The 21,025-nt window shown below is 27.7% G+C and overlaps 2 protein-coding genes across 2 annotated transcripts; one reads left to right on the forward strand and one right to left on the reverse strand.

The window, feature by feature from the left end:
* Positions 1-1,032: 1,032 nt before the first annotated feature.
* LOC114122517 (protein decapentaplegic-like) lies at positions 1,033-11,523 on the reverse strand. Its single transcript, XM_050207712.1, has 6 exons — positions 10,844-11,523; positions 5,023-5,124; positions 4,785-4,946; positions 4,332-4,536; positions 3,815-4,041; positions 1,033-2,685 (listed from the first exon to the last, which is right to left on the reverse strand). The coding sequence occupies exons 1-6, from the start codon at positions 10,899-10,901 to the stop codon at positions 2,282-2,284; spliced, it is 1,158 nt and encodes a 385-aa protein (XP_050063669.1). The 5' UTR covers positions 10,902-11,523; the 3' UTR covers positions 1,033-2,281.
* A 6,551-nt stretch (positions 11,524-18,074) lies between these two features.
* On the forward strand, positions 18,075-20,403 carry LOC114122516 (uncharacterized). The gene is made up of 4 exons (XM_027985199.2): positions 18,075-18,201; positions 18,328-18,477; positions 19,163-19,330; positions 20,127-20,403. The coding sequence occupies exons 1-4, from the start codon at positions 18,118-18,120 to the stop codon at positions 20,304-20,306; spliced, it is 582 nt and encodes a 193-aa protein (XP_027841000.2). The 5' UTR covers positions 18,075-18,117; the 3' UTR covers positions 20,307-20,403.
* The last annotated feature ends 622 nt before the right edge of the window (positions 20,404-21,025 follow it).

The following is a 21,025-nucleotide window of genomic DNA, read 5'->3' on the forward strand; positions in this document are numbered from 1 at the left end:
AACTTTTTACCTCTATAATGCTTCAAGGATATTCACTTTTACATCGGAAACCACCCCCATTGTTTGAAATTGGAGCATTATTTCGACTAGTTATGCTGTACACTGACACAAAAACAAAAAAAAAAAAAAAACACACACCATTGTAAAATCAATACATTCATCACTTCGTTCAGAATCTAAAACATTAATAATAATTCAGTAAATTTGATAATATTTTCAAATTCTTATTCATCTGTTAATTCGAACTTCAATGTTCAATGTGGTACTATTCATACCTTTTTCAGTCACCATTTACAAATCTGGTTCAAATTTAATTTTTAATTAACATTTTTGTACCAGATTTCTAAATAATGACTAAAAAACTGTAAATAAATAACTTTGATAAAAAAGCTTGCCCTTGTTATATTATAAAATAAATGATATATGTTAATATAAAATGAAGGATTACTGGAACAATAAAGATACCTTTGTCATTAATTTATGATTCTCCAGCTTTTCATATTTTAATATTATAAATTTCATTTTGCAATAAAAATACCATAACTATGACTCGATTGTCGTGTTGGATGAACTTTTACTTATATACCTACAGGTTTGTACGGAACCCTCGGTGCGCGAGTCCAACTCGCACTTGACCGGTTTTTTTTTCAGAATTTAAATTTTAAACGCATTTACGTACCTGTTTCAAAGTAACAGAGCAATAGGGCATCACTATTAGCTATTGGCAATAAAATTATTCTATTAATACCTAATTTTCCTAGGTAATTCAGAAAATTATATATTATTTATATTTCTAATAATGCAATCTGTACTGCAATTGTTTCAAATAAAATTTCATATTTGAGTATAATAAAAATTAGGTTGATATTGTTAATATTGTTTGTTAATGCTAAAGATTAGAAAGTTTGAAAAGCTTAAAATGGTTAGAGGAGTTTACTTTCGATTTTCAAGACGTAATAATCATTTAAGAATAGGTAATACGTTCAAAAACAAATATTTTTTACTCATCTATATTTCTGATTTTTTGAATCATAAAACCCTAATACTAGAACAAACAGCTATATATAAAAAAAAAAAATAATAATAATAATAAAATAAGAAAAAAAATTTAGGTACAATGTAATTATATTTTATTCTTAATAATATATTTATTCAAATAAAGTATGCAATACCATTTAATAAAATAACAACGAAAACAAAATATTAATAAATAACTTAAATGTATAGTAGGAATAGAAATAATATTAACAATAATTCATGTTAGGTTCTTGTTTATGTTCAATATAAAAACATGTCCCAGACACTATCATGATTATTTAACATTAAAACGGAAATGTATTTATTTTGGACTAGACTTATAATTTTTTTTTACAATTATGTCCATTTGTATGTATTTACAAGTATTCTTTTTGTACAAAATTATAAATATCTTTTTATATCGATATAGTTACAGCTAAAACAGTAAAAAATAGGTTTTATTTTAAGCTTTTAGGCTTAATAACTTTTGATTAAATGGAAGAATATTTGCACGCAAGTATACATAATTTTGAAATATTATAATTATAATATGTAGGTATATCGATCATATCTGGGTTAAAATTAATCCTACAATTTTTTATGGCATAAATCGTGTTTCATCTTGCATTCAATTCGCAATTTTTCATTTAATAATTTATTTAATTTCTGATTTCTCAAATTTTTTTTTTTTTTAATACATACACTTAAATATCAAAATTTCGAGATTTTTCAAACTATTTAGAAGATTTCTGTGGCGAAACAAACTTTTATTTTTCAACTCAGAACACACATTTTCTCCTGTAATTTATATTCAGTTGACAATTACTGTATTGAAAATGTCGATGCGTGTAATTTCAAATTTGAAAGAGTTGTTTATCAGTTTATAAAATATTTATAATATTAAGAATATTAAGTACCTAAAGGACATAAAAATTATTTTTCAGAAATATAATATATTATAATATTTGAGATAGTTATTGATCTAGGATTTATCATACTTGGACCATTTTTACATAATATATGAGTACAAAAAATCAAACAAAAATTATTGTAAAATATGATGTTGGATTAAAATTCAAAAAATTCCAAAAAAATCAGACTTTGTACAATTGCGTTATTGAAGTGGAAAAAAAAAAATGCAGGAGAGTGTATGTATATGCTTTGTGAATCATCCTGTACACGATATTTTATGTACAGTTACTGCAGGCGCTTTATGGTTTTGAATCGAAAAGTACAGCCACCGTGCGCGTTATAACTGCCGCTCTTATCTGCAACCGCACTCCTCGACGGTCATATCGGGGTAGTTTTTCACCACCAATTTTCCGTCGTCGTCCACGTAGAGCAACGTCTGTGTGCTCAACTTGGTCGGCACGCAACACGCCCGGGAAACCGTAGCCGGATTATACGAGTTTATCAGTGTCTGCATTACCGCGTGGTTGGACGCGTTGATGTGATTAGCCAACGGGAACGTACACTCCCCGTGGCAGTAGAACGCGTCGTATCCCGGTGGAGCTTGGATCCAATCGCTGAACCCGATGTCTTTGAAGTCCACGTACATCGAATACCGTTGGCAGATCTTTTTCTTCTTCGCTCTCTTCTCCTGTCTCGCGACCTCGGATGTCGACCGTTTGCTCCGCCGCGATATCTGCTCCAGCGTGCTCTTCTCGCCTGTACAACGATTCAACAACACAATTTTACACTATTGACTACTGCAATAATTCATTGCATTTTTTAATGACGATTGACCATTGTGACGTGTAGAACTATTGTCGTGTTAAGTATATACGTACTAAAAATGATTTGTTTTATTTTTTGTCTTTGAAATTGCTCCTAACAGAAACTGTTGAAAGTGAAGATTATTTTTAATTTCAAGTAATACGAATTTTAAATTCTTAATAATATTACTAGAGAGAACAATTATTATTTATTGAATGTTTTTTTTTTTTTTTTTTTTATATAATTATCATTACGAATTCAAATGTGTTTTCATAAATTGTATCGAACAATATTAGGCTGCTAATACCATTATAATATTATGCTAAATTCCTAATACGTATTATGGTTAATACGATTAGTAGGGAATTTACTAATACTTCTGAACATAAAAAAAAAAAAGATAAATAATGATAATACAATTAATACTCGTATGTTTTGAAACGACGTGCACGAGCAGGAACGCTCCGCTAATTGTTTTACATACCTATATATTTAGACAGCTACTAAAATGATCGCACTTCTACATACACATTTGCACGACCCGCACGCACACACTTAGTAAATTAAACTACTCGTACTTAAAAATGGTCGGTTTCGAATCCCCTTAATGTCTTTATAATATTTTATAGAGTATGTAGTTCAGTCGGAACAAACGTTATTACTTATTAATTACTATCACGCAGTGGTGTAATTTTTTTAATTGTAGTGAAGCAGTTATGCACTAACAAAACATAAATTAGTTCTTTTCATAATCGTCGTTTACAAAAAACATTTAAAAAATATATAATTAAAAACAAAGTGTTTTTGATCGTAAAATAGTAAGCAAAAATAGAATAAATTGAATATACAATACTCTTAGTATATTGACGACTTCCGAGATTACTACTATATTATGATTTTATAATGGTTTCCGTATTAGGAAATAATTTTGAATTAGAAATTGTTTTAAAAGTATCAAAAATCTTTCTCGTTCATAGGAAGGCCAGATACATTTCAAACATTTAGGCTAGTTTTTATTTCCTATACACGCAACTGGTATCAATGTCAAGTTGAGCTTATAGTAAGAACAGTATTAACTTACTAATTGTTCCGTCATCGGTATAGACCAATAGCAATGTATTGTCAGGTGAAACAAAATCAAATACGTTGAGCAAATGTGTGTGACTACCAGACTCCGTGACGCATTGTACTAGCATACCATGATTATCTTTGAAATTGTTCTTCGCTAGTCTTTCTATAAAAGGCGTTACGTCAAAACTTTCGGTCTTTGAAACTATTGACATATTAATTGATTTCGAGTCGATAATTCTATAAACATAAATATACATATTACATTAATTTAATAGTTATTCAATTAAAAATAAAATACGTTGTTTATGTTAGCTATTAATTATAGGTACAGTGAAACATATATTTAACAAAGTCTCATGCTGAACAAAAAAATTTCGTATTATAGAGGAATTCGTTAAACAGAATTAACGCATAATTAACAATAAGGGTCATGGTTCTCAAAAAAAAAAAAAAAAATTCTTTAAATAGAACTTCGTTGTATGGAAATTTCACTGTACCTAACATAGTAAATATTTGTTTATAATTACCGGAGAATAGGTTTTGATAGGCCTTTCTTGCCAGGTTGGATTATATCATGTATAACTATATAAATAGTTTCTTCATTTCGTAGTACTTCATCGTATTTCATTGTAAAACGAACTTCAGCAGCTTTAATCTGGTCTTGTTCCGGTAGAGAATCTATATCGAACTCCAGCCTATATTTTTTAGACTTAGCATTGGTTGGAGCTGATCCTATACAAATATAACCGTAATAATTAATTTAATTATACATCAAATATATTCTACTAAAATATTAGTTCAGGGTAACGTAGTATTCGATATAATTGATATAAATCTATTTTATTTTGATAAAAATATTATAAAGATAAGTATAAAACATAAATTTTAAGTTATTTGTACGTTATAAAGGTTATTGTATTCTTTTTGTAAAAATAATAATAATATAGGTCATTTTAGATACACGAAAACTTTATTATTACTTTTGTTGTAGTAAGCTCTAGCAGTATTAGCAGACGTTGTGTGCGAACCAGGAAGAGGAAAATGTGGTGTCACATTATTTTGTTCCAACATTGATTTATACAGCTCCATAGTGGCAGGCGGTATCTTTAAGTTTTCATCTACCACAGGTCTTCGCTTTAAACCTTTATAATACATTGATAAATCGATACAATTAATTTCACTGAATCGAGTTTGAAATTACTATCGTATAAATTTTACCTAATTTTGTAAGTAAGTTTTTTTCCGCTTCTTCATATCCAGCAATGGCCGTCAATCCGGTGTGTGACATAGACAACAACACTAGTAAAATAATCATTGTATCTAAATTCAAAACAATTAATCAGTTTATTAATGTTGAACCGTACACGAAAGACACATGTAAAACATTATTTAAAATGAAATATAAAATATAATATTAACCATTGGTTTTTAATAACAGCTTACAGCTACAATAAAAAAGACGTATATTATACATTAGTTATTATTTTTTTACATTTTGAATAATTTAACATTAAACAATAGATATTGGAAGCATTAGTTCTCAAATTCAGCAGGCATGGCTCTAATACTATCTGTTAATTATTATTGCGTATACCCCTGAAACGTAGATTCGCATTTTTTATAAATTTATATCAGGTTCAAAAAAGTTCTATAATAATATTTAAATTTATTTTACGTAATGTAACGTAAAATTAAAATGGATTTTGTTTATCAATTTAATGATTTTTTCTTAATTTTTGTTTTTAAATAATATAGGTTTTAAGCTGTTTTCTGTTTATTTCCTATTATTAGTACAATACATTTACCATTAAAATTGGCGGCTTGGAAAAGAAAATCTCTCTACCATTGGAAGTAGGTAAATTATGTTTAAAATTTAAATATTGTAAAATGAGAGAAAGCACTTAATACCTTTGATGTTTAATAAGAATTGAGTGTACCTCTTCATTAATTAGTAAGTTTCTATAATGTATGTATTCGATTTAAATTTGAGGATAGAATATTAATGCACGCCAACAATAATTATGGGTCAATATGATCTTCCACGATCTATCAGCACCCAGCCATAAAAACATAGGTTAAACTGTATTTTTTATTAAATGATTAGGTATTGATATTATAAATATTTATTTTATTATTAATAAAAAATATGTTAGGTTGAATTATTATTATTTTTTAAATAATGAATTTATTATATCATTATATATTAATATTTAATAATTTAAAAAAATATGTATTAATTAATAATTATATTGTAATCTTTTACTGCGTGATTTGTTGTATTATATATTTATGTATGAATAATAAATATATTTTAACTATATTAAAGTTTTAGTTATACAAGACAAATTTATTGTAATTGTACCATCTATTTATTAAATTTGTGTTTTAAAATGTGAACTCATTATGAGTGAAATAAAAAAAAAAAACGTGTTTTGTGGAGCCCTTTATCTTTTTGAAGATAAAATATATTATGTATTTTTGTTAATTTTTATTAATTTTTGAGTTAGAATAGTGTGAATAGATTTGTGGTATAAATATAAGCAATAGATTAAAATTCATAGCTTTTTAAGCATTAAAATGGCATGTATACATACAATATAGTATAGATAATAGTTTTAAAATTCATTTAAATAACTATTTTTTTCTAAATTTAGCTTCAAACATCTAAGAGAGTAAATTATGCTTATATATTCTTATATATTTTTAGAATTTTTGGTTGCAGTAGTTACGAGAAACTTTGTAATAAGTATTTAAGCATGAGCTATAAAAACAACTTATGTGAAATCTTGTATTAAATTTTTAAGCGCTTTCAACAAGTGAAACAATTCATAAAATTTATAAAAATATATATATTTTTTAATACTATCAAATATTATTTATAGATGTATTTACGTTATTGAATTTATAACATTTCATTTATAATATTATTACATTTTAATTTTCAATCTTGTTTAATATGAATATTGTTAAAATATTGAAAATAACATAAAAAGTATTGTTGTATGTATAAGTGGTTTTAAAAAAAGTACACTACTCACAAGTTATTATTTAATATAAAGGAAAAAACAACGAATATCGAGTCGACAAAATTTCTAAGACTACATTAGGCGACAGCAACGATGAGATCGGTACAAGCAAGTATTTCACGAGTTGGGAAACTAACATCGGTCATTTAAAAATAAATTGTTTTGTTTTGATCGTAAGATTGATTTTATTAAATTTCAATTTGTTTTATATAAGAGTTAATTGTTTTCCTTATAAAAATATTTTTTACCCTTTTTTTTGAGTACTTAATCTCAAGTATGTGTATTAAGGCGTTTGTGGCGAGAAAATACTTTTGTAAAAGGTAACCAGACATTGTTATATTTACTCTCTCTTCCGTTAGTTGTTCGAGAGTTAAGCGATCTTAGAGTTATAAAGTATAAATTTCGCGGGGTATTGTTAAGATGTTCACCAAATGGAAAATTAAATAATCTTTTACCGCAGATGATAATATTTACTCATCTGATGGTTCGGAAATCGATAAATATATGTTATTAAGCCCGGGTTATGATAATTTTGGGCCCGGGGTCAAACAATTTTAGGGGCCCATTATTACCATAATCAAAATTTTGGTGACCCAAAAATAAAAATATTTCAGACAAAAAAAAAATTAAATTTATAAATTTATTTCTTACTTTTTTTAAATATAGAAATAAAAATGTTTTATAAATAATCTTTTCTGGATTTTTGGGAAGCAAACTCTTTAATTATATCCTAGGTATTATAATTACCACCAAAACATTACTCTCTGTACACAAAACCATAAAACTATTAAAATTTTCTATAGAATTCTTTGTTCTATATTTGTTTTTTACACGAGTTAATTTGGAGAACAATTTGCAATAGGTATGGTATAGCTTATATGAAACGTTATTATAAAAATAATGATATAAGTTTATTTCATTATAAATCTTTGTATTTTATCTTATATAAACCAGTGTACATGTTAAAATATACTATTATTACTATATCCAAATATTTCTGATTTAATAAAAAAAAAAAACGTACTATTCGACAAGGGCCTACTATTGTTTAAAATCCGTTGTGGGCCCGGGACCATGGCTCCCTCTGGCCCCCCCCCCTTAATCCGGGCTTATCTGTTATAAACGTCTAATCTTTGTGTGGTGTATACGGCAGCATAAATATTTATTATACGATCAATGGTTAAATGTTTTACTTGTTTAATCATTTATTAAGGAATCGTATATATGAAAAAGAGCTATTAGTAATATTGATAAAAGAAGTGTTCTAAATAAATAGTAAAATAAAACGATATCCACTATAATGATCTAGATGTCAAAGAATATTTATAGGTATTGAAAATAATTGTTATTTTGAGGAAAGAAATATAGAACGGAATTAAAATATTTACAATTTATCACATTAAAAAAAATTTATAAATATAATGATTTACAGTTTATACAAGAATATTCTATCACCAATGGATAAATAAAAACTCGTTACCTATACGAGTAGGCTTTATAAGCAGACCACTAATCATTGAATTATTATTGAAACTGTTATTGGATAATATTGATATGTATGCATAATTTACTTGGATTTAGCATTTTGTTACTGTAATACAATATGTTAAAGTTATATTGATTGGAGTGAACTGCTGCTGCGACCAGGGTAAATTAAGTAAATTAATTTGAACTTATCTGAGCTCTTTCATGATCATATTTTAATTGAGTGTGGTATGGATTATTATGAAGATGTTCTTTCTAGATATTTTTACACTCGAATTTAATAGAATACGAAAATTTAAAAACTATCAACGTATTAAAAATTAATAGTTGTAGTATAATCGGAAATTGTAGTATCATTATATCAATTATTAGTAGATGTTATTGAAATAAATTTCTTAACCCACATTGTGTTATGTATCTACCTATATCTAAAGAATACACGTACTTATTGCTTACTTGTACATAATATGTACTTAATAAAAACGCGACCACTGATAAAAAAAAGTTATAATAAAAGTGTTTCAAAAAAGATGCACCTGTAATATATTATATTATATAATATAAGGTATCGGTAAAATAGTTTATTTGAGTTTCGAAAATCGTTTTCACGTTTTAGGTATTTTCTCATTATACTTGCCATATTGCTACATATTTTGTTTTCGAATTTAGAAACTTGATATTTAAGGAAATACGATCCTTTTTATGTTTTCTAGAAAAAATGACTATGTTATACCAGACCATGCATCTCTAAATCATGTAGACAAGTACAAATTACAATATTTTTTTTACGATACTTAAATTATTATTATTGTTTTATTAACAATTTGTTATTTATCGTAATTATCTAACGCTACATGTAATTCTAACAATGTTTTAAGTAATTTAAGTAACTTATTTGATCGACTAATATGAATATTTTGTCTCATTAAAAAAACATTATGGTGTTCAATATCACCAGTAACTACTAACTAGTAACTCTTAGCAAATTAATTGTGAAGAGCGTTTACGAATTTCTTTTTAACTTAATGCTTAAAAACACTTGCTTGTTCAATATGTTTACAATATATTTTTTAAGGTTACTTTTTTCAATAATATTTAGTTTATTAAAAAAAAAAATGATTTGCAATCGCTTTTTGCATAAATTTATCGCTCGATAATCCCCAATAGATTTATTTTGAAATCCGTATTTAAAACCACTAAACAATAAGAATTTTTTAATTTTCTCACTTAACATCACTTCTATTATCACGCACGAACTTACCTATATTATACAGTAAATATACAGGTGACTAGATTGGTTGTCACAAGACTTACTAGAGACAAACATAAATAATCTACTAGATATAATATTATATTTTTACATTTTTCTGCATATCGTAAAACCTAATATATATATCACGCGATTACGAAATTGTACATTTAGGAATCAATTTTTAGTTGTATGAAAATAAGTAGATAATTGTTTTAAACGGGAATCACACGTTATATGACCCGGGAATTAATTATCCTTATGCTAGTTATCGGAGGATAAAACTTCTAAAACAAACATTTGAATTAGATGCCACTTTTATGAAATCGCTATTTAACTTTTGAAATTTAGTTTTTTAAAATGTTGAGGTAATAAGAATTTTAGGTATTAAATTGGTAAGCGCTCTACAGGTTTTGCCGTTCTACACTCGATCTACGTTATGTACGGGAATATTGGTCAACGACTGTATATAGGTATGCGTTATCTGCATCGTTTTTATAATACATGGCGTGTTGGGTATTTATTTCGACTCTATTATCTGATATTTGGTCACCTCTAATTATCTTTACCTTAAATTGTATTAAGTGCTGTAGGTTTTATTAGAGTCGTCTTTTCGGTTGTCCTCGGACCTAGCGCTAGGTCGCTAAGTCGTTCGTTACGAGTACAATATTTATTTTTTTAAAAATATTTTCTACACATTGTATATTATTTATTAATTGTGATGGCTGTAAAATATTCATAACGTTTAAATTAAAAAATGACATGGTGTCTTTTTCAAATAAATTTAATGACGAACTAATATATATATTATATTTAAGTTTTATCCGATTTGTTAATACGATTTACAAAACACTGAAAACCTTCGAAAAAATGCAAACAAAATATTTAATATTCGTATGGTGCGTTGTTGACATGTGTGTGCACGTGCGGTAGCATTCCGCGATTTATTTTACACACAGTCATCACACGCACTCTACAACGATCACGTTTACACGACCAGTGCGCGCAAACACACGGAAAGAGTTTCCCATATTGTTAAACTCCTCAAAAGACCGTCGAATCCCCTCAATACGGTGGTATTCGTGAAGACGTTTCGACATGTTGTCGACCCACTACACCCTGTCTGTATCATGCATTAAAACGTTCAATCGCGGGTATTTTATACAAGCAGACCATATAATAATAATAATACGAGTACTACGTTAGTGCAACTCAAAAACTACTGTATATGTATATAGGTATATTAAAATATAATATTCGTATAGGAATTTCGGTTTACCTGATGGCGTACGACGCTGCTGCTGGGCCCGATGACGCGGTTTCGGGAATAGAACCATGTGAGTCGAGTGATGGACGACGGTATATTAATGTTGTTATCGTACAGCCGTGCAGCAGTTACACAGCGTCATATTATAATATGTACTACGGACGTCGGCGCACTTTGCCGTTCGGGCGCGTACCACGACCGCCGAGTGTGTGCTCTCGTACACTGGATTCTGTCTTGCAAAAACGTCCCGCGCACACGATTTCGGTATTGTTATTGTTGTTATTGTCGTCGTCGTCGTCGTCGTCGCCGTCGCCGTCGTGCGGTGCAGAAGGGCCGATACAGTGGGTGTATATACACAAGACGGGTAGAGTACACTGTTGCAAGAAGACAAAATATAATATATATAATGCGCACGACCAGACCGAAAACGAGTTGACAGTGGAATGATGACCGCCGCTGCAGGGCTTCGGAGGGTATTGCCGGTCCATTGTGTGTGTGCGTACTGCACAAACACACACACACACACACACACACACACACACACAATATATATATAATAAATAAAAACGTACGCGCCCGTACCCGAGCCCATACGCGCACGCACACACGCGCGCACGCACGTCGTGTGCGCGTGTGTGTGCGTGCGACCGGCGACCGACCGACCGACCGACCGCGCGCCGCCGGAAATCGGCAGACAAACGGGCGCCCGTTCCCGGGCTGGACGCGACGAGCGGCGGGGTATCTCTGGTGTCGGGGTTTTGTGAGTGCGTATGAGCCTCGTGTTTGTGTTTGTGTGCGTGTGTATTTGTGTTTGTGTGTGTGTGTATTTGTGTTTGTGCGTTTGTGTGTTTGTGTGTGTGTATGTGTGTGTGTGTGAGTGTGGCGGGATTGGGGAGACGATGGTCAAAGGGCGTGGTTTTCGTATTTCTGGAAACCAGATTTCTCGGCGGCTGCTGCTGCTGCTGCTGCTGCTGCTGCTGCAGCACAACGGACGGATTGCGATCCCACGACGCGTATTATTATTATTATTATTAAACTCGAAACGATAATGTAAAATAAAATATCGTTATTGTGTGTGTGTGTACGTATGCGGCTCGAGAGACGGGTAAAAGTAAAATAGTGGGCGCGGACTATAGGGACGCGGGAATGCGACTGTATATATTTTGTGCGCCCGCAGTACGGCGCCGTTCCCACGAAGACTCGATGACCAAAACGTGTCACTCGTCGCTCTATAGGCCGACGAAATCGTTTTTATTTTTAACCCTTTCGGCTATACACCGTCGCATTACGCCCGCCGCCGCGGTTTAAAACAGCAATAAAATATTATTATCATAAAAGAGTATCGTTATGAATCGTGCGTGAGTTTAACTCATTGCACATACTCGATTGTGTTCTGTGTATGCACAGATTCGTCGCTACGATTTTGTTATAATGTTATCGCAATATTATTATAAACAGCCGATATTAACCGACGGTATATTTTGACGTTTGACGTTTGTTTTTTTTTTTTTTTTACTAGAGGTTCTCGTTTGGCCGGAACGGATCTCTCCGAAAGCGTACAATACACAGCGGTACTCTTTGAAATTAAAACATAAAACGATGCTCTCCGGACGACTGTCTTGGCGACAATAATAATAATAAAGATACTGTGACGAAATACTGCGCATTATATTATTGGAAAAAACAACACATCGTTTACAAACACGAGACGGCTCGACGCCGATGTCCAGCTGCTTCTCATAAGCGTGTAAAGGCAGATGTGTGTAGGCCAGCGGGTGGTCGCATGATGGTGGTGTTTTTTTTCCCTTTTTAACCCAAAATATTACGAATGGCGATAGTGACAAAAGTCAATTCGTTAGGCCGCTGGTAGTAAACGATGGTGTATATCCGACTGTTGGTGTTTATTATGGCTGTACAGTCGACAATAATACGGTAGATTCTAGATTCGTATTTAAATGTATAACCCTTAAAAACTCATCGTGTAATGCGTGTACGTAGCTCTACAATGCGTTACACGTCGGTATAAAAGGACGGGGGAAAATATATATATATAACAATACGACCGTATAGTTACTAAATTGTGCTAACTATATAAAACGTCGAAAATATTATAGAAATGTTGTTAGTTAAATTTACGCTTTTATTGCTAAAGAATAGTTAGAGAATTTGATTTTCATGCAATTTTACTATTCGCCTAGACATTTAGTTAAATGCCTATTTCAAGTCAGGCGAATAATAAATATGAAACATTTTGTATTATTTTAAAGATTTTACTACGTATTATTTTCTATTAATTATTTATTGATATTCCTATTATATATATTATATAAAAAATTGTTAACTCGTACTATCACATCCAGTTAATAATAACCTATACATATTTATGATATAAGTTTTAAAACAATAGTACCGATGGACACGAAACTAAACATAATTTATGTACCTACACGTTTTACATACTAATAAATATACATCGTTTTTTTTTTAATTAAATAGGAATAGCAATAAATAATTAATAGAAAATATAGTTCAATTTTTAAAATAATACAAAATGTTTCATTTTTATTATTTTCCTGACTTGAAATAGGCATATAGTTAAATGCCTGATTTGACTATATGCCTACGACATACGCAAATATAAAATAACTAATAGAAATCTTATATAATATATTATGTCTTTAAGCTGGACTTACCAATAATTAACGGCCAAACATGAAATTGTTGAGTAAGATAAAATAACCGATGTATTTAACGATTAAATATCTGATACACGACTTTCGTCGACTGGATGACTCGTATTTCGTTGATCAAATATTGGACGAGCAGTTGGATACACCATACACTTCAGTATCGTCTTTCCTAATATCTACAATTTTGAAATTCTACAACGTCATTTATTTTATTTGCTAAACATTTATAACAAATATATTATTTTCTGTACAAACTCTTAAACTATATACTATAGGTTTAATGGACATTCTTTTAAAAGAGCCAATTTAATGCATATTACATTAAATTCAAATTTACTCGTAATCGAGTTTTAACGAAATCTATTATTAATCGGTTCTCGATTCTTTTTAAGTAATTTAATGTTTTAATAAGACTAGCAATTTGGTGAGGTATTTAGGTTCGGCCGGTTCGGATCTCGTTAAAGCAATAATTTTATACGTTTTGTTTGATGTACAAGCCTATCGATAGAGATGTTTTTCAATTCGTGATGAACAAAATACTTTTATGGGGACCAGATGTTATCAATAAAAAATTCCAAAAATATGTAAGCATGAAGCACAATATTTTTTATGGACATTTGAAGTTCATATGGGGACGAAATTAGACACACAAATTATTATTAATAACTAGTAGTTTAGTTATTTTGTTGTAATTTAAAAACATTGTTCGTGGAAACGTGTATAAGTATACGTGTTTACGTATGTTATTGATAATAATAATACTAAAATTCTGCTTAGGTTTTTTTCTAAGCAAACCCTCTCCATAGCCCAAATTAAAGGATGCCATTAACGTATACGCCTATTTTTAGAGTAGAAATCTTATAGCACTGTCTTGAAGAAGCTAGAAATAATGTTTAACCAGTAAGTATTATGATGGTTTATTGTTGAATATCTACAACCTACTCGTGTAATAAGTATACCTTTATTTATTGATAATATAATTTTGATGTAAAAAATGTAAAACATTAAAATGTAGTAAGCTGTAAATGTCCTTAGTTTAATCACGTTTTTAATTTCTTTCTTTAAAATAACCCTTAATAAAGGTTTCAATAAAGTATAATTATGTTTAATACCCATAGATAATATTTGACATCTAGATCATTATTCACTGCCAATTATAATTTATAGTAGGATATCGTCGTCTTTTACAATGTAGAATGTAGATATATGTTTTCCTATTAATCACCAACTATAGGTACTCAACTCGATAAAAAACGATTCCCTAATAATTTATTTAATAAATATAATATTTTACCTTTTTTCGTATACTAAATATAATATTATAATGACCATATTATACTTTTCGAATTACTTTTAATCCTTTAAAAGTATTCGATTATATTTAATATCTTATTATTTAAAAAATAAATAATAAAATACAATATAAATATCGTTTATAAATTCAAAAACGTAAAATTTAAAAATAAATAATTCAATTTAATATTAATTAGTGAGAAAAAATAAAAATAATAATTGGTAACTGCATTTATTGACATAAGTACGGTTTTAAAATCTTGACGATTTTACATTGCTATTTTTAAGCTTTTAACAAAATTAAATATTCTTATTTTATTATAATTCCAAAATGAATATTAATAACAAATAGATATTTGTAATAAAAAGGTTCGTGCAAGAATGACATAACTAGCATTTTCTAAACATGGTATAATTTTCAATCAAATATGTTAATTCTTTTTGAATAATTTATAGACATGATATTTTTGATTAATTTTTAAAAATTTTTTAAAATAAATATTGATAAAATAATTTTTTGTTTAGTCAAAAAGTTTGAGTATATAATAAAGATTCTTCATTAGCAGTTTATACTGGAACTAATTTTTTTTCAAATATGTAATTAAATTTTATAGACATTTTAAGATTACATTTGGGTGAAATATTATGTTTAAACGAAAAATTCCAATTTTGTTATTTATTTTTAACTAAAAAAAAATGTTGGGTGGGAATTTGAAATTCTTACTTATATATTATTATATTTTATAAGCACAATGACAGATTTTAAAAATTTAGATCAATAAAATGTTAAGTTGTCGTCCGTTTATAATAATTTAACACCGTGATAAATATTAAAAATAAAATATTACAATATTTAATAGTATATTATAATATATTTATATAATAATAGTCTGATAGAAAATCTCTGCTCAGAATCGTTTTTCGAGTGTAACAATTTATTATTCAATTGAAATTGAATATATTAAATTACATTTAAGTTCTTTATTTGATGAATAGGTACACTTTACACTACTGTATAATCCTTTCAGTTCATTTATGTACTCAAAAACCGTTAATATTTGAAAAAAGAAACAGTAACCCAAAAACTACATTAGTCTGTGTCCTGTGGTATTATGATATGTTTTCAATATAAAAGTTGAAAGTATAAAGTTACACTATAGTAAAGGGTCAGGGGTATATAAATATTGTTTTTGAAATTATAATTGACTTTATCATTATTATTGTAATCATAAAGTAAATGTAAGAAACACTTACATTATTAAGGGGCACAGAAATATCTTATGATTTATTAGCTGATTCTGTATGATATTGCCCGTGACAAATTTATAATGCATGTGGATTTATCTCTAATAAATTATAGGCATTTATTTATAGCTCCGTTAAAAAAAACTGCACAATATTTTAATATAATTATTTGGATGGTTTTGTACTATGTAATAGAAAATACCTTAAGGTTTAAATAATAATAATTATTTTTATTATCTATAACTATTACCAATACAAATAATTACATATAAATAAAATAATATTCTATTTTCATGAGATCTTCACAACTCTAAGCTACAATTTTTAAAATGGAAACAATGGAATAAACATTTTTAATTCACCCTTTATTGGTGTTATAAAAGTACAATGAACATTTCGATCGTAAATCATGGTCTCTCAGATTATGAATTGGTTAGTTAGTTAGTTAGTTGGTTCTTATTTTATGTAATATTATATAATGTGTAGACTGTAGATATTTAAAAATTATATTATTTTTATTTGTTAATTAAATTTATGATTAATTAGTATCGTTAAGTGGACTATAAAAACTGCATTATTATATATTTTTTTTGTAATGTATTTATAAAAATAAAATGAGTATTAATAATATTTTATTTAAGTATATAAATAACTATATTTTTATTTTGTATTTAAATAAGAAATAAAAGATTGAATCTCAAGATAAAAACGGAAATACTTTAGAGAGTAATTTTATAGAAGTAACTACATACTAAAAACGCCTACAAAAATGAAAACGAAGAAACTCGTAAGTGTGTTTATTTTTAAATTCAAGTTTGATGTTTTGTTCATATTTGTATTTATACTAGCTGACATTATGCACTTCTTTACCTGTTGAAAATGCCAATTCTATAATATGATTCAACCTTTGTTTAATTTGTTATTTAATAGGTATTCGGTTTAACAGTGTTCAAAACTTAGATATTTTCATTGATTATTTTGAATTTCAAAACACTTGTGTAAGCACCACTGTAAAATGCTTTCTTATTGGACATTAAATTTGTTGTACGAATGTACTGTGTAAATTGCAAGCCTCGATCTATCATTGTTCAGGTTCTACGTTTATCAGCCAGTGAGTTAGTCAGATTATATTATAGTCATTAAGCTTGGTGTTGCCCGTAAGACTCTATTATGAATATGTGAGCAGTATATATTTTCAGGTAGGCTATCCTCCTGTGGTGTTGAAAAAGGGTTGAAATCGGTAAAACAAAGTTTCTTTTTTTCTTTTTTTCTTTTTTCTTTATAAATTGTTGCTATTGATTTAGTTGTAATAATAAAGTGATACGGCAAACTTTATACTTCTTATAACTATTTAAATAATTAACGCTGAGTACTTGCGTTAGAAAAAGAAATCATGAAAATTAGTCCAGTAGAGAACATCAGATATAACTGCCATAAGAAATCGCCTCACGTTTTAATAATAACAGTATTTATAGATATATTGATATGTTTATAAAAATATGTACAAAATAATTTTATTTTTAAAAATAATATTTAAATTATATACATAATGGTTTCATTTTGATACTATATTAATAATAGCATTACAATTAGGACTGTGGATTTGTAGAAAAATGCATAATTTTTAGTTTATTGAAAAACAAAGTTTCATGTATGTGTTTAATAATTGGTATGTAAAAAATGTCATGGTTAGTATTCACGAATAGCCAATAATATATGATAAGTTCATAAACCATAAGTCTTGGAAACCGGGATGAGTTTTTATAAGTAATGTTTAACCACTCATACTCAATATGGTCACGTCGAAATTAGTTATTTTGTGTTTTTATTAGAATTTGAAAACAATTTTATACTAAACGTATTTATATTGTTATTTTTTCTCGATTAAATATAATTATACGTATATTATACAATTATTACTTTTAGAGGTTACAGCTGATCATGCATGTCAAAAAACCTTCATCATTTTATGTATTTATTTATATTTAACATTTAATCATTCTTTCTATTGAACATTTTAAAATAATCTATTACTACTGAAATAAAATACCAATAAAAATGATGATGATAAAAGTGTTTGTTATTATTGCATTTCTATCTTTGTCTAATTCCAAAAGCAACTTTATGCACAACTTACCTTTGGTAAATCATTAATCTTCTTGATTTATTAAATATATTACGTGTTTATTAAGATCACGATTTATAATTATAATTTATTTGTTTTTAATATTTCAATTAAAAAATGTATATTTATTACTTTTATTACAGGGAGAATATCGTTTGGTTTATGAGAAAATGTATTCTTGTAAGTCAAATAATTTAATTCAATATAATGTTTATTTGAGTAAAGATACATTAAATACAACTCATCTGAAAGGAAATTTTACATTTATAATACCTTTAGATGATACTGTTATAGTAAGTACATTTTTAATAAAACTATTCTAAAGTATTATACTCGTAATTGCATAATCATTTAGGCATTTGGTCATTATTTAGCTCAATTTTATGGCTTAACGTATTTCTCAGAAACAAATAAATGATTATAGAATTATTAAGCAGAAATAACTGCCTAACAACTTTTTAAATTGTATCTCATTATTTTTTTCTTATAATAAAATATAATTTATAATTCCAATTTCAATCGATTTCGTCGTATGTTAACACATAGATGTCACAAAAATGACATACCACTGATAATGATAGATATAGAATCTTTAGAATTTAAGAGTCAATATTATGATTTGCTTTGGTTAAGTAATTTATTAAATTCAAATTACTGTCTTGAAATTCTGTCTTCGATTCCTCTTAATTTTTCTAAGATTTTAATAGAATATTTGTATTCACTTATTAACATAATACACCATTATCATTGGGTTTTGACGAAAGTTTAGTAACTTTACTCGGACGAACAAATAGATGTGGTATCATATATTTGTATTATTAATGTTTTGATAAAAATAATGTGTTTTGACTCTTATATTTACTAGGACGTGATTATTGGCTTTATGAAAGAAGTGATAAAAACATTACATTTTTATCCAAATTGTAAATATTCTAATTTCATAATGTCTAAAATAACATGTCATTTTTATTTTAATAGCTTGATGGAAATCTCGCATATTGGGATTCGATTGGAGGTTGGAAATCAAATGCAATGGTTTACATCATAAAAAATGCATGTACTAATTGGAAAAAACTCCTAGGGAACGTATGGAATACATTATCTAAATCATTTAACTTTCCCCATAATCGCTGTCCAATACCAGTGGTAATGTATACAATTACTATACATTGATTAATTCATTCTCTAACTATTAATATAAAAAGTGCAATGACTTGAAAATCAATGAAATTATAATAATGGGTAATAAAAATATTGTGTTATTATCAGACAATGTTTTACAAAATTTTTCTTCATTGATTATTAACAAAGATTATAGATGATAAAATTGAACTATAGACAATTTTAAACTGTATTTAATTATTCTGACAAATGTAAGTATCGTGTGTATTACCTACACGACCTACACGTAGTAGGTAACTTTAAAGAATATATTTTCATTTATATTTGAATGATTAATTATTATTGTTCCTAAAAAAAAGAAATCATATAATTTTAATATCGTATTAATAAAATATAATAAATAATAAAACTGCCTGTACCGATCTAAACCTCAACAATTATAAAGCAGAAAGACTATGGATTCTAAAATGTATAATAAATGAACTATGTAGTTATCATATCATTTTGATTTAATTTTAATCAATCAATTAAGTTTTGATGGTAAGCGCTTATAATTTAAAAATTGAGCATACATTCATGTATTTATTGTTTTAATATTTTATGGGAAAAACCTTATTTTAAATTTTATGAGACGCTTAATTTTATCTTTAAATAATATTATTATTATTTTTTTTTAAACTACACTTGAACATTTTAACAAATTCATATAATTTCATTGCAATATAGTTATTAAAATTGTACTTTAGACCTGTGTATGATTTCAACAATTTTGTTTTTTTTTTTTTTTAACAATATTTATCTTTGAATGTGAATGTTTTAGGGAACATATACATCAACGACAGGTGTCGACATAAAGGAATTAGAAGATCTAAACTTTCCCAAGGTGTATTTTTATGGAAAATATAAATTAACGGTGAAGATAAAAAATGTAAAAAATGAAGTACTTTGTTGCTCGGTAATAGAGTTTAGTCTTTTACGACCTTGGGAAAAACCAATTTGATTAAATGTAACAAAATAACAATAAAATATGTTACTTTCATAATTAAAATAACCAAATAATATGACATTAGCTATGAATTTTTGGATAATGTCTTAAAAACCATAGAAATCATTTTAAATTATTAATAATATTGTACAATTAGTAATTACCATAAAATACATAATATTATTAATATGAGTTCATTTTTCATTTTTAATATCCTAACCTATTAATGATAAAATATTAAATTTTATTTGAAATTTGAAATTATTTATTGAAATATTATTTTAAGCATAGAATTAAAGTGTTAATGTGTTATCCTTTATTATTACATGCGGCACTCATGACGTTTTGAACAAAATGCCAAGTGATTTACATTTACATCGATTGGTGTTACATTTCCTCTTATATGAGCACTTTAAATTGTATCCTTGACCACCACCGTCTGATATTAGACTCACAATTTCCCTCAATGATTTTTACATGTACCACCTCTTCAAGCAGTAACAGACAAACACCAAACTGATTTCTGGCGAATAACTGTGGCAAAGTACAATAATATTGCCAAGTTTATAATATTGGCCATTTTAAACAGACACAACTGCAAATTTATATTAAGAAATATTATTGTTTTTTGTATCTTCTCATCCTCTGTCAATATTCGGTAAAGAGATTCTCATTCTATCTCCAATGTTAGTTGTGAAAAACTTATGGATAAACCTAAACATTATACTCTGGCA

The sequence above is a fragment of the Aphis gossypii genome, chromosome X, assembly GCF_020184175.1.
Source record: "Aphis gossypii isolate Hap1 chromosome X, ASM2018417v2, whole genome shotgun sequence".
NCBI lineage: Eukaryota > Metazoa > Arthropoda > Insecta > Hemiptera > Aphididae > Aphis > Aphis gossypii.

Excerpts from the sequence above, each read along its gene's own strand:
- LOC114122516 (XM_027985199.2), top strand. The coding sequence starts at position 18,118 with ATGATGATGATAAAAGTGTTTGTTATTATTGCATTTCTATCTTTGTCT. Across the intron at positions 18,202-18,327 it reads TTATGCACAACTTACCTTTG|GGAGAATATCGTTTGGTTTA; the intron begins GTAAATCATTAA and ends CTTTTATTACAG. Across the intron at positions 19,331-20,126 it reads ATCGCTGTCCAATACCAGTG|GGAACATATACATCAACGAC; the intron begins GTAATGTATACA and ends TGAATGTTTTAG.
- LOC114122517 (XM_050207712.1), bottom strand. The coding sequence starts at position 10,901 with ATGGTTCTATTCCCGAAACCGCGTCATCGGGCCCAGCAGCAGCGTCGT. Across the intron at positions 4,947-5,022 it reads AAACTTACTTACAAAATTAG|GTTTAAAGCGAAGACCTGTG; the intron begins GTAAAATTTATA and ends TGTATTATAAAG. Across the intron at positions 4,042-4,331 it reads CTATCAAAACCTATTCTCCG|AATTATCGACTCGAAATCAA; the intron begins GTAATTATAAAC and ends TTATGTTTATAG.